The 12937-nt window shown below is 47.9% G+C and overlaps 2 protein-coding genes across 6 annotated transcripts; both read left to right on the top strand.

Moving 5' to 3' along the window:
- The first annotated feature begins 8 nt into the window (after window positions 1–8).
- LOC122386611 (RNA-binding region-containing protein 3-like) lies at window positions 9–4229 on the top strand. Of its 3 annotated transcripts, none has more exons than XM_043375955.1 (6): window positions 9–86; window positions 808–968; window positions 1239–1352; window positions 1530–2341; window positions 3244–3397; window positions 3700–4229. In XM_043375955.1, the coding sequence occupies exons 2-6, from the start codon at window positions 832–834 to the stop codon at window positions 3872–3874; spliced, it is 1392 nt and encodes a 463-aa protein (XP_043231890.1). In that variant the 5' UTR covers window positions 9–86; window positions 808–831; the 3' UTR covers window positions 3875–4229. The 3 variants fall into 3 exon arrangements, with proteins under 3 accessions (XP_043231890.1, XP_043231891.1, XP_043231892.1); XM_043375956.1 differs by having other exon boundaries at window positions 46–86; window positions 811–968; XM_043375957.1 differs by having other exon boundaries at window positions 63–86; window positions 848–968.
- Window positions 4230–8044: 3815 nt separating this feature from the next.
- On the top strand, window positions 8045–12861 carry LOC122386610 (histidine triad nucleotide-binding protein 3-like). 3 transcript variants are annotated; one of them, XM_043375952.1, is made up of 5 exons: window positions 8045–8336; window positions 8764–8878; window positions 9094–9160; window positions 9539–9662; window positions 11969–12861. In XM_043375952.1, exons 1-5 carry the CDS (start codon window positions 8247–8249, stop codon window positions 12176–12178), a joined length of 606 nt encoding a protein of 201 aa, XP_043231887.1. In that variant the 5' UTR covers window positions 8045–8246; the 3' UTR covers window positions 12179–12861. The 3 variants fall into 3 exon arrangements, 2 of the variants coding, with proteins under 2 accessions (XP_043231887.1, XP_043231888.1); XR_006257414.1 differs by having other exon boundaries at window positions 8059–8336; window positions 9539–9859; XM_043375953.1 differs by lacking the exon at window positions 9539–9662 and adding an exon at window positions 9736–9859 and having other exon boundaries at window positions 8067–8336.
- Window positions 12862–12937: the final 76 nt, after the last annotated feature.

The raw sequence follows: 12937 nt of genomic DNA, 5'->3' as shown, positions 1-12937 counted from the left end.
TCTGACGCGACAAATTCGATAGTGGTGTACCCGCGTTGTACCCGCGTGTGATTGTTGTCTGTGTTGCGACTGCTGGAGTTGTCTAGGTAGGTCCTTTTTATTGTTTTATTACCTGCGCTCATGTGAATTTTTTACCGTTGATGAACCTATGAAAACCAACCGCGAACTGTTATGCTCACCTTTTTTCTCTTTTTTGCAGTATGTGATTTGGGTTAACTGTATTCTCAGGCAAAATAGTCATGTCAATGTGGCGTATTGGTATCGCCATCAGAGATAAGTACTGGGTCAAACAATTAATTTTTAAAAGTTGAATCTCATTGCGATTGAAGCCATGTGGCAGAAGAAAACTTCACTGCTAATTTTTCTTTCTGGGACACGACATCCCATTTTCGAAGTAGGTTGAGTTGTGAAGGAATGGGAAAGCTGCAGATAAAGATTGAGATCCAGAAAAGTGGCTTAGGATGCCTCGGGGAGGATTTTTCGCAGAAAGGCTTTCCAATAATTAATTAGATTTTTCATTCACTACCTTATCACAAGTTGGTTTGGTTTGCATTTGAAGTGAGCTGTGTTCTGAGAGAAAAACAATTTTTTTATTTACACTGCAGAAGAGAAGGGGAAAATGTACGTACCTTCTCTCCCTTTCACTCCATATAATTATCTGACTAGTGACTCATGCAGTAGGTAGGTTCCTTTGTTGGCATTGCTAGGCCTGAATTGTATTTCATTGGTACTCCATCACCTTTTTGCCACTTCACGTGGTTCTTAAAGATTGCATATTTACTTATGATCACCATTATTGTTTGACAGCAGGGAGACTGACATCTATATAACATGGCGTCTTCTTTAGTAATATCAAATCTACCAACTGTTCTTACACAACAGGAAAGTCAAGATTTGTTGAAACATTTCCATGCAAGTGAGGTTCATGTCTTTAAAAAGTGTAGAAAGAAAAAGGCAATATTTGCCAGGTAAGAAAATGTAACAATATTTGGAATGGAGCTTGTAACATTTTCTAAAAAAAATAGCATGCATTATTGATTTTGCTGGTCATGATTTAATGCCTGTAAAATTTGTTGTTAACTGCTCAGGCTCAGTAACTTCTTAACCATTGTGTGTAATAGGCTTGTAATATGTGCTCTCTTTTTAAAATCATTTCAGTATTATGTTTTTGCACATCAACTTGTGAAAACACATGGCTAACTGTGCCAATAATAACCACCTGCCCTGTCCTTGTACAGGTTTTCTTCTGTTACTGCTGCTCAACATGCTCTGCAGGAACTTCACCAAGTCAAATTGGCTGGGTCGAGACTCATTGTGGAATATGCAAGTGATGATATGACCCTGAAGGGCATGTAAGTAGATTGCATCAATGTGCTGGTGTGCAGTATCCCCACATAAATGTTGAAAAATGTGGAAGTAGTTACACTGATCCTGCTGACTCCCTATGACTGAGGGCTAGTGACAGTTACTTATTGCCATGTAAAAACAGTATCTCATTTACAGCTAGATCGAATTTTCTTGTGTTCCAGTTGCAGTGAGGACGACGCCAAATCGGCAGATGCCGCCGATACGACTCCCAGCTGTGCGGGGCGGCTGTCCTCGTTCCCGTTCCCGTCACCGCTGCTGCGCTACTCCTACCCGCCGCCGACGGCCGACACTCTGGCGCGGATCTGCGCCGCTCTGCGCTCCTCGCCGCGCTTCTACACCCAGGTGTTGCACCTGATGAACAAACTGTCGCTGCCGGCGCCGTTCGCCAGCTCGGTGGTGAGGACGCCGGTTCCGCCGGCCGCAGCGGCGGCGGCCGAGATGCCCGCGCCGCGTGATATCCCTCCTCCCCCACCTCCATCCCTGCCGCCTGCGTCAGCGGAGACGCGTGACGCGGAGGTGCAGACGGAACCCGGTGACTCTGACTCTGACTCTGATGAGTCTGAGTGGGCCAGTGACGGTGAGGCAGCCACACGACCTCCGGCCAAGCGGCAGCGGCTGGAACGTCTGCCGGACACCGCGAAACGGCTGAGAGCTGCCCGCCTGCAGCGCCGCTCTGTCGCTGCCGCAACCCCGACCGCCCCGGTCACCGCCCACGTGCCGCTCTCCGAGGTGTTTGAGGAGCGCGTGACGGTGGCGCCCGCTCGGAAACCCGTGCTAAGGCTGCCGGCGGAGACGCCAGCCCCTCAGCCGGCGACAAATGGGACAGCGGCGGCGGAGGCAGAGGGCGGCTTTGCCAAACTGTACCCGGTGCGGACGGCAGAGTCGGGAGACGGGTCCGACCAGGAGGGAGAGGAGGAGGAGTCGGAGTTCATCACCGACCGGCAGCTGGCTGAGAACAGGCTCAGCGCAGAAGGTACGAATTTAAACCGAATTGAGGCATGCATCCGACAGGGTTGTGCTTGACTCATGAGTCGAGTCAGAAATTTCACAACTCTGACTCAAATGAGTCAGATTTGAGTCGAGTCGGAAAAAAGGTTGAGCTGTTGAGTTGAGTCAGAGTTGAGTCGGACAAAAATATTAAGGTGTTGACGAGTTGAGTCAGAGCTGAGTCAGTAAAATAACTTTTGACATTGAGTTGAGTCAAGAACATTTGGGAACATGAGTCAGCTGACTCAACTTTTTAGAAACAACATATAGTATAAGTTTTTCATTCTCCCCCCGCTTAACAACTTACGCCTGGCCCTGCTGCCGGATTTTTTCACCCCCCCCCCCCCCGCTCAACAACTTTTTTATCTGAGTCAATTTTGAGTCAACACACTTGACTCAACACAAAATTTGAGTCAAGTTTGAGTCAACTCATATTTTCATTGAGCCGCTTGAGTCATGAGTCGAGTCAAGGGAAAAAATCAGCTCCTTGTTTGAGTCAGACTTGAGTCAGGGCATTCCGAAGTTGAATGATGAGTCGAGTCGGCAAATTTTTTTGAGTCGAGCACAACCCTGGCATCCGACACCTAAGACTGTCATCACCGGACAAAGCTATGATAGTGAAGCAGTGGATGTAGGTATGCCAAATGACTGTTAGCAAAATGCATTAGCTTAATTTTTATTCAACTTTAAAATGCACCACTTTGAAATAGAAAAATTTATTCCAATTTTTTATTCAACGTGACGTTTAACACTAACGTCGACACTTTCATGTCAGACGGCAGCACTTGATGTTCGAAGGATTGCTATATAACTCCTTTTTTGAGCTGTTATGTTCCTTGCCGTCCTGTCGTTTCTGATTTCTGACGTTACCTATACGCTCGTCCGCAGACCGGAAGCTTTTACCCGTGTTTGCTCGCTACACGGCCGGGGAGGTGTCAGCGCGGCTCTATATCAAAAACCTGGACAAACGGGTGGTGGCCGCAGATCTCAGACGCGTGTTCGGGCGCTACATTGACTGGACCGACGAGGAGCATAAGAATGCGTGAGTACCCCTTCCCTCGCTAGGCTGGTTGGTACGGCAAAAAGGCAGCATCTAGGTTTGAAAACGATTTAAGCCGGTATAGTGAACGAATACGGGGATGGAATGTGATCGTAAATTCCGAAATGCGTAACTTTTTAGCACCAATTCACCGCAAAACACCTACAGCGCATCGTCGCAGAAGTGTACCGCCTGTCAGTGCCGCCAGACTGTCGTATTCTGGGTATGTAGACTATGTATCTTCTCAGCATATCGCATGTATCCGTCCGTTCGCCTGTGAACCGTCTCTGGTCCATCTGCGGCAGGTTCGACATCCGGCTGATGCAGGAGGGTCGCATGAAGGGCCAGGCGTTTATCAGCCTGCCGAGCACGGCGGCTGCCGAACGAGCGCTGGCCGACACCCACGGCTTCATACTGCGGGACAAGCCGATGGTGGTGCAGTTCGCCCGCTCGGCCCGGCCCCGAGACACTGCGAGCTGACAGATGAACGCGCCGCAGACCGGCTGAGGGGTCGGCCAGCGCCGTCCGAGCTCAGTTGAGACTTGAGAGTACAAAGTGAGTTTGTATTTACGACTTCGGCGAGAGGAGTTTTAACTCGAATGAGTGAAACGTGCGATGCGCTCCAATCGGGTGCATAGAAGTGTTGTTCCGAAGTTTTGATACCAGCAAAGTGATCATTCCAGCTGCCTTTTCATTATGTGAGATGAACCAAGCACTGCTAATTTGACCGCGATAAATCGTGTATTTTACGCTCGTTTTATTATGAACTCCCTTATAAAAGATTGGTTACGTCAGTTCTCCGATATCATCGGCACAATATAAGATGTGAATTTTCTCTGCAATCTTTTACAGCCATAACCTGAAGTAAAAATATGACAAGGTACGAAAAGTATTGAAGCTATTGAACTTTGAAGGGAATTTATGCTAGTCACGCAAGCCGCGCGACAGCGAAACATAGATTGTGTTTGATTTAAAAACGTGACAAAAAAAAACTTGTAACCAACGGTCCAATAATACAGCTTTTGCCAAATTGTCAGGGAACTCAGATTTGTTTTTCAATAGAAAAACACAATTCTAAAGAATAGTGTTTTAACTATTGACAACAAACCTTCGGTTATGAAGTCGCTGAACCTTACCGATCCGTAGTACCATATCGATCCACTAAACATATTTTGGAAACTTTCTTGAATTGTTGGGGCGCAGTACGTAGGTCAGCTGTAGGTGTTACAAATATCGAAATTACTGCTAGGTTAGGGCTCGAGCCCAGGCATTTTGTGATATTGCTCAATTCCAAATGAAACGACAGCCATGTACAATGCAGATTGCAGGCTGCAGGTCTTGCGATTTGAAGTTAGGCTGGGCAGTGGGTGCCTCACTGCCGTCCATCCCACGGGTTTTGAATGACACGCGGCGATTTGTTTTGTTTGTTTTGTTGGGTTAGGCTCTTTTGGTCTGACGAGTCCATTTCAGAGCCGGAAGGATGATAGGAATTAGGGGGAGACGTTGGTCTTGGTGGGCACCCTAGTGAGTCGCCGGGGCTTCGGCTTAGCCCATCCAGTGGACAGACCATCCAGCCTCCGTGACACTCACCGCACCCGGCTACGCAAGCGCTTACGGGCGTGTTCCTACATAAGCGGAGCTTCTCGCATCGGATAACAGGGCCTCCTCTAACATACCCACTGGGTGGGCAAATGCCCACCCAGTCACCACAATTGCCCACCCAGTGGCGTCGATTTGCCCACCCAGAAGCAAATGCAAAAATTCTGGTCCGGCCGGACGACCGGTACTACCTTTCTGGTCTTAAGCAAACTGGATGCTGTTTGAAGGTCAAAAAAAGTTTTCTTCACCTATCCGTGCTTCTCTCCTCAGGATACTGAAATCCTTCTCCTCCACGCCACAACCCCCTTCCGGGCTGGACAGGCATCTTTATCTCATGCGGGCTGCTCCCTTGGAGCGGCACCGCTGCTCCCGAGGGAGCGCACCCCGTAGCCGGGTGCAGTGAGTGCCTTGGGGCTGGGTGGCCTGTCCTCTGGACGGACTCAGCCCCGGCGACTCACTAGGGTGCCTGCCCAGACCAATGTCTCCCCCTAAATCCTATCATCCTTCCGGCTCTGCAATGGTCTTGTCGACCGAAAGGGCCTAACCCAACAAAACAAACAAAAAAGTTTTCTGGTTGCCCGATATTCAGGGGCGTAGTCAGAATTTCCTCAAGGAGGGGGCTAAACGCACAGGGGCCCAAAATAACCCCCTCAAAATCCAAAAAGCCATCTGGTTGGATCCAATATTTTTTGGAGGGGGCCCAAGTAAATAGAAAAATATTTATTAACAAAAAAATATTATAACTGAGGGGGGTAAGCAGTCCATGGGCCCTGTTAGATAGGCCCACAAATAGCTTCATAGAGTCGCCAGTCGGTTTTGAGGGCGGTCTGAGGGCCCGTAGGTCGGATGAGGGTTCTTCAGACCGTCACAGGCCCCTACAGCGCATGAGAGCCTCGTAAGCCGTCTGAGGGTCATATAAGCCGCCTAAGGGCCACTAAGACCGACAAAAGCCCTCCTTGCACTTGCAGAGGCCCAGTAATGCCGACGGAGGGCTCTCTCAGACAAACTAAGGACCCGTTCAGGGCATTTAAGGGCTTCCTCAAACCGATAGGGACCCCTCAGATCGACAGTGGATCCGATCCGAGCTCCCTCAAACCGATATAGGGTCAGACCAACAGTCGGAACGCATTGATTCTGTTTACACACCGTTGGACCCAAGTTGGACCCATCCCATCCAACTGACCCCCTGGTTTCAATAGGGCCCCAAGGCTCTAAAATTGGGGCTCTCTTGGCCAAAGTATAACTACTCAGCTGTGTCAAAGGATCTGCCGCAGGGGCCTTTGCGTCGCCAAGGGCCCACTGTGTCAGCCAGGGGCCCCTATAGAATAAGGACCCCTGGCTTCCAGGGGGGCATGGTCCCTTTGGCCCCCTCCTTGGCTATTCCACTGCAAGTGACAAGCGTTCTTCCAGGCGACCAGGGGGCAGGGGCCAGGCGACCAGGCCCCCAGGCGACCAGGGGCCCCCATGCGACTAGCCCCCAAGCGACCGGGCCCTCTAGGCGACCAGGGGTCCCAGGAAACCGGGGGTCATCGGATGAGTGCAGGGGCCCATTGGGTCATCAGAGGGCCACAGAAATGAAATTTCGATATCAATTTTCTTCCGAGTAAAAGACGTTTTATCCAGTGTTTGAAAAAAATATCCCGGGGCCTGAGGGGCTCCCCCATGGCGCGTTTTGCGCTCAAGGGAGGGGGCCATTGCCCCCGTGGCCCCTCCCCCTTGGCTACGCCCCTGCCGATATTGTTATTCATGGACAAAGCCAGCTAAATCTCTAAATACGGCTGAGCTAAACAAATAAGCAAGAATCATTACCGGTTCGGGTAGCCTTTACTACAATGTATTATGTTAGTTAGCCCTCGCCCGGTGAGGGGGTTGATGCACCCCCCTAAGGTTTTTCACAAATAACGTAAAAACGGCGGCGCTCAAATTTGACATACCCTCTGAGGCAACCTTTTGGCACTCAGTGTCCCAAAATAATATTTTTGCTTGGGTGTCAGAGGGGAAAATTGCTGACCAAAAAAAGGATGAGAGTGAAAAATTGTCGCTCAGGTAAGGCCCAAAAAGAATGGGAAATGGTCAAAAACATTAATCCATCTACAATTTGTGACAGATTAAAAACAACCACTCACGCAGTTGCTCCTTCTCGGTGGAATTGGGAGTGGAAAATTGGGCTTGAAAACTGGAGGTGAGAGTGGAAAATGATTTTCATTTGGATGTCGTTTCCCACCCACATCTACAAATTTTGGGACACTGTTGGCACTTGTCCTGAAAATTTCAGATCTCTAGTCTTTTCAGGTCAGGTCACCAGGTCACAAACCCCGTACAAGGTCAGGGGAAAATTGGACTAGTTTAGCGGCAACCGAATGCCAGAGTTTTTCGTTGATAGCGTGAGTTCTATAGCACGTAGCGCTACCAAATTTAAGACACGACTTGGAGCATCTGTTTGTCACTTGGCCTTGGAGTTTTAGGTTCCAGTGACCCGAGGCCAGGTCACAAGTCACAAAAACTGGTATATTGTCAAAATAGCAAGAATACCGAATAAGAATACCTACCACGCAGTTTGCGGAGGGCTGTACATGTAACTCTGGAACGAATCGCTCGAGCATCGCTAACCATAAAACATACGACAAACGTTAACTTTGCAAACTATCATCTTATTTCCAATAACGGCGCTGCTTATTTCGCCTCACCCCCGCCCCCCCCCCCCCGTAACAGGTTTTGAAATTGGTTGAACCCCAAAACAGTGGCTGGATTCGCCCTTGGGCAGGGAAGTGGCGAAAATTCTGCCCACCCAGTGAAAAATCCTTAGAGGAGGCCCTGTCGGATAAAGATGCCCGTCCAGTCCGGATCAGGGGTTGAGGCATGGAGGAGTTGATTCACTGAGGATGGAAACGAAGGAACGGTGTCTACGCGGCGATGCGTCCTTCGTGCCGGTACTCTGTGTGTCTGCGTTGTTTTGTTTCCCATGGTTTCCAGCAAAATTTATTTGGTAGCCCTGTATGCTGGATATGGTAGCAATGGAGAGGTTCAGTTTCAGCGCATCTGTGACAAAATAACTTCCAACCATTGGGTTGCGTCATGGGTTGCGTTATGGGAATCCCCGCATAGATGATTCACTAGCGGGAATATTTGGTATTTTAGTAAGCTTGGACATCTATTAATATTTCGTTGCCTTTTTATATTTGTGGCTAGCATTCATTGGATACCAGCGCGAGCAAGTGCGAGATTCACTAAGTCGCTCTGGTCAAGGAAGACAATGCGTTTCCCATTCGGATCAAATCGGTTGAGAGATTGTGTGTTTTGTCGCATTGTTGAGGGGCGAGAACCAAATGAAATTTTGTACAAGGTAAGCTTTTCACTGCCTATAGATGTGTCTTTGTGATTCATGTTAACAGTTATTTCCTATGGCACTGCAAAGCATAGGCGTCGGAATGGGGAGGGCACTGGGGCACCGTGCCGTGCCCCCGTTTCATTTTGGCATTTTAACATTAGCCTTATGGGCATTGCATGGAAAGAATGGGACCAAAAGTCTGCAGTGCCCCCCCCCCCCCTCAATTGAAGGTGTTCCGCCACTACTGCTGCAAAGTGCTATTTCATGACTGATATGTGGGTCAGGTTGTGGCCCAAGGGGCACTCTGTGCATATCTCTAATTCTGGCAGTATTGGCATCAATAGTAGGTTGCACTCTTGCTATTGTTTTTTTTAACTTTTAATATGAATTCATTTAATTATTTTTAACATGCCATTTCACATTTATCTATGTTTTGTTTCAGGATCAGAAATATACTGCATTCAGTGACATTCGACCAGCCTCAAAGAATCATCTTTTGATCATCACAAATGAGCATGTACAGGATGTCACTCAACTACAGGGGAAAACAGAAGTTGGTAAGCTGGGGATTGAGGAACAGTACAAGAAAGCAATGATTCATTGACCTCCAGTCTAAGATATGTAGCAAATATGATTCTATGGCTGCAATTGCCAGTCATTGTTTGTACAGAAGTATTACGATAAAAAGGGATATCTTCACAGCTAAGTGATACTGACAAATTTGGTTCAGTATGCCTATTAATATTCACAAAGTATTTTGTCTCTGTTGCAGTGGATGGCCTTGTCAATGTGGCCAATCAGCTATTGGAGAAAAATGGAGCTGACCTAAATGATGTCCGGTATGTTTTATAGGTACTCTCTCAGATGTATGATGGTAGGCTTTGCATAACCAGCTGTTAATTTGAGCCTGATATTAGATTACATACAATGCTCAAAGTACCTCCTGGACTCATGATGTTACTATTAGGTAGCTACCTACTTATCTTATCAGTTGTTTCCCACTCACTCACTTACTCAATGGTCATTTATTCAGCCGATGGAATGGCTGATCTGTTTTAGCCATGATGAAGACATGTTACTTTTAAAAGAAATAAAGCAGGATTCACACTTCATTTCATGCTCTTTCCTTGTATTCAGAGATGAGGCTGATGATGTTAAAGCTTTGTCCCTATTACCTTGTCTTTGTGTTTCTCTGTGTGTCCGTGCGGCCTGGCCAGGCTCGGCTTCCACTGGCCGCCGTTCCACCTGGTCTCCCACCTGCACCTGCACGCCATCGAGCCGGCCAGCCAGATGTCACTGCTCTCGCGGATGGTGTTCCGCCATGGACTCTGGTTCGCCTCGGTGAGTACTGACTACCGAGTACTGAGTCACTGACCTAACCCAACCAAACCCGACCGTTCCATCCCGTCGGCAGGATCGGGTTTCATGTGCCTCCGCTCATCTCCGTGTGGCACATCCACCTGCACGTCATCTGGCCGTTCAGTGAAGCCGGTGTGTTCGTCAAGTGGAAGTACAAGAGGTCCTCCTGGTTTTGGACGGTGAGACGCACGGCAGCATCCCCATTCCCCTCATAGTCTTGTCCTCTTGCTGATCGTCTTGCTCTTTTCGTATTTTATGTCCTCGAATTTCGAAAGGGGAAAAGTTCACCTTGGTTGAGAGCAGAATTTATTGAGTTAGCGACGTAACTAGTCGGAGTACGAAAAGCAGAAGTTTTCCAGAAACTCCCATAAAATTAGTGTTTCGCTTTACATTTCGTAGTTACGGAGCGAGCGAAGCGAGCGAAGTCTTTCCTTAGATTAACGGAAATTTCTGAGTATGAGTGGCCGGCCGGCCGGCCGGCCGTGCGGACGCTTTTGCGAGGCTTATATCTCAGCAACCACTTGACCGATTTACACGCGGTAATTTTTGTAGGGTAGCTTCATTCCTTCTACCAAGTATTGGACTATTCCCGATGCATATAGGTGACCCCTTATGCACGTGCCACGTGCAAAACGAAGAGGTGTCAGTTTTGTAATTGTTGCAATATCTCGGTAACTACTTGGCCGATTGCGCTGAAAGTTGGCATGTAGGTAGGCACCCACTAGGCACTGCATATCCATGTGCCAGAGTTGGGGTGCTGCTGCACGTGCGCACGTGCAGGGGTCGTTTCCAGATCTCGAGAACGGTGGACCGATGGCGCTCAAATTTGGTACACGGTTAGGGACCAGTTAGTAGGGTGCCGTGCACAAGTCAGTTGGGACCCATTTTGCACGTGCGCACGTGCAGGGTGCCGCTCCCAGATCTCGAGAACGGCTGGGCCGATTGTGCTCAAATTTGGCACATCGCTAGAAACCGGTCAGTAGGGTGCCGTGCACAAGTCAGTTGGAGGTACCCCCTCGAAATTTCGCACGTGCAAGACTCACCCCCTCGCTCGCTCCGTTAGTCGCCCCAAAAGGCGCTATACTGGTGATTATGTATCATAAGTAGCAAGTATTATGCAACATTTTCGGAGCTTCTTGTGGAATGATTTGATTGTATAGGGTTTGTTGACCTTTCAAATTTGTGATTTTTTACTCTTCTGAAGTGTGGGAGGAAGAACTATTTCCATGGCCTGTAAGAAATCAAGGTGAACTTTTCCCTTTTATTCAGCACCAATGTTTCATATGTAAGCCGGACTGGTGTATGCTCCGTGCGTCTCTCGTCCCAATCAAAATATATCGTTCTCATTTCTCATGCTGTGTTCAAAGAGACTTTTATGTGGCCAATCAGCCTTCTCCTTCTCCGTCCTTCTCCTAGCTGCTCATTGTTGATATGTTATGTGCTCTAACATATCTTTAACTTCTAGCCAGAAGTTAAAGACCAAAGGTCGTTTCGAAAGTTGATTCCTCCGCAATCCCCACTGGAATGCCTAAACGCGTGTCGTGTGTGCACGGTTAATCTTTAATCTCGATCTTAACAGCCAATCCCGTCTTTCTGCTCACTCTTTTAATCCGTGCCTCGCCCGGCGGTTATTTGTTTAACGACGTCGTCACTCGTTTTCGTGATGATTCCTCTCCCGAAGCCTCAGAAGCGTTAACATGTAATTGTTGGCGAACGATACATACTTTTACTTATTTATAGTTCCTTACTTTTATGCCCAGCTGTGGGAATCTTGAATTCGTGTAACGCTCGTTCGGTGGTGGCATGCTTACTATTGATGCTTGCTGTACAGAATTGGCCTTCTTTCGCTGGGCTTTGATAATTCATTTATAATGATGTGAACTGTGAGCATTATATGCTTGAGTGGATGGCGTATGTGATGACTCTCTTCCCGTTTGTTGTAGATGCATGTTTTTATATTTGTATATAGTTATCGATGCCCAATGCACGTCTCTATCTTTGCAGCAAGGTGATCGATGATTTTTGTAATTTCAAAAACATATGCGTGTATGGCACCTTACAAAAAAAAAATGTCAACTGTGTTGCTGAACTTCAATAAGATATGTCCTTTTCTTTTCCTTGCGACTCATACTGTTCCTTCTCGCCATGGAAAATAATTAGGGCTAATTATAAACGACAGAAGCTATCTACATATAGATGCAAAATGCGTAGGTACCAAAATATCGCAGAAGTTCTAAGCGACGCCTGTTTCCTTGCGCCATTGTTCTCACTGTGAGTTGACCTTTCAGCCGGAGGTGGCCAAACAGTGGCTGCGGGACCGCGAGGCGAGAGACGCGGCGGCCCGGAGTCCTGACGACAGGGAGAGACGGCGGTCGGCCGGCCGAAAATCCTCCTCTGCCGCCAACGCAGCCGGACAGGCTGAGGAGCACATTATTCAGGACGTGGAGGATCAGGACGTCGCGGAGGTCACCAAAAAGATGGCCAAGATGAACAAATAGTATACTTTTCGACATGTCGAGATATTCGAGAGAATTTACTAGACTTCGGGTAGATTATATTTATCTGGTGCTATAGGTGTTGCATTTTGTGTGCGTTGTGTTATTGTGTGTTGTGCACAAGTGATAACTGCCTGGATTATTCGTCTCCATGCCGTGCAAATGTGATTTATGGAGCTGCAGTGTGCTTATGGGTTCAGCCAGTGCTCGCAATCTACTTACATTACAAAGTATCGATTCAGGTCGGTACCCCAGCCCCCGTAATCACATGCTATTGTAGGTTTCGGGATGAGTAAAAAATATACACCGATTTATGTTTTTTTTTAGGAGAGAACACCATCGTGTTTTGGTGACATATCTGGACCGCTAAATACGAAGCATTTGCAGATGCAAGATGTGATGACCTCATGAACCACTGTTTATCACGCACTTGACTACGAACGTCGCTTCCCATGTGTTCTGCTCGTTGTTTCCAGTCGGTAAGTCGCCTGTGGTCGGCGCTTCTATCGATACCTTGCAGTGATGGGCAACATGGAGGGTGCCGGTGTCTGGCCATACTAGATCACTTATTCGGTCGATGTTCTGTGGATTGGTAGCCGATACAGACAGCTGGTGCCTGATCCGTTCATGACTGACCAATGCAAATTGTGGGAAATACAACCGAAATATATTTAATCGTGTTCTAATTTTTGTTTGACGTGGCGCTCGGTCCTGTGCAGCCGTCAGTCCTCAGCACAACATTATTATAATTGCCTATGTTTC

Source organism: Amphibalanus amphitrite, unplaced genomic scaffold (assembly GCF_019059575.1).
Source record: "Amphibalanus amphitrite isolate SeventyFive unplaced genomic scaffold, NRLGWU_Aamphi_draft 000257F_arrow, whole genome shotgun sequence".
NCBI lineage: Eukaryota > Metazoa > Arthropoda > Thecostraca > Balanomorpha > Balanidae > Amphibalanus > Amphibalanus amphitrite.
The sequence above is the reverse complement of the archived record's forward strand: the minus strand, read 5'-3'. Positions and strand labels throughout refer to the sequence as shown.

Bases quoted from the DNA above. Each gene is read 5' to 3' on its own strand.
- LOC122386611 (XM_043375955.1), top strand. From the start codon at position 832: ATGGCGTCTTCTTTAGTAATATCAAATCTACCAACTGTTCTTACACAA. The intron at 969-1,238 runs GTAAGAAAATGT...GTCCTTGTACAG, and splicing joins AAAAAGGCAATATTTGCCAG to GTTTTCTTCTGTTACTGCTG. The intron at 2,342-3,243 runs GTACGAATTTAA...GCTCGTCCGCAG, and splicing joins GAACAGGCTCAGCGCAGAAG to ACCGGAAGCTTTTACCCGTG.
- LOC122386610 (XM_043375952.1), top strand. From the start codon at position 8,247: ATGCGTTTCCCATTCGGATCAAATCGGTTGAGAGATTGTGTGTTTTGT. The intron at 9,161-9,538 runs GTATGTTTTATA...CGGCCTGGCCAG, and splicing joins GCTGACCTAAATGATGTCCG to GCTCGGCTTCCACTGGCCGC. The intron at 9,663-11,968 runs GTGAGTACTGAC...TTGACCTTTCAG, and splicing joins ATGGACTCTGGTTCGCCTCG to CCGGAGGTGGCCAAACAGTG.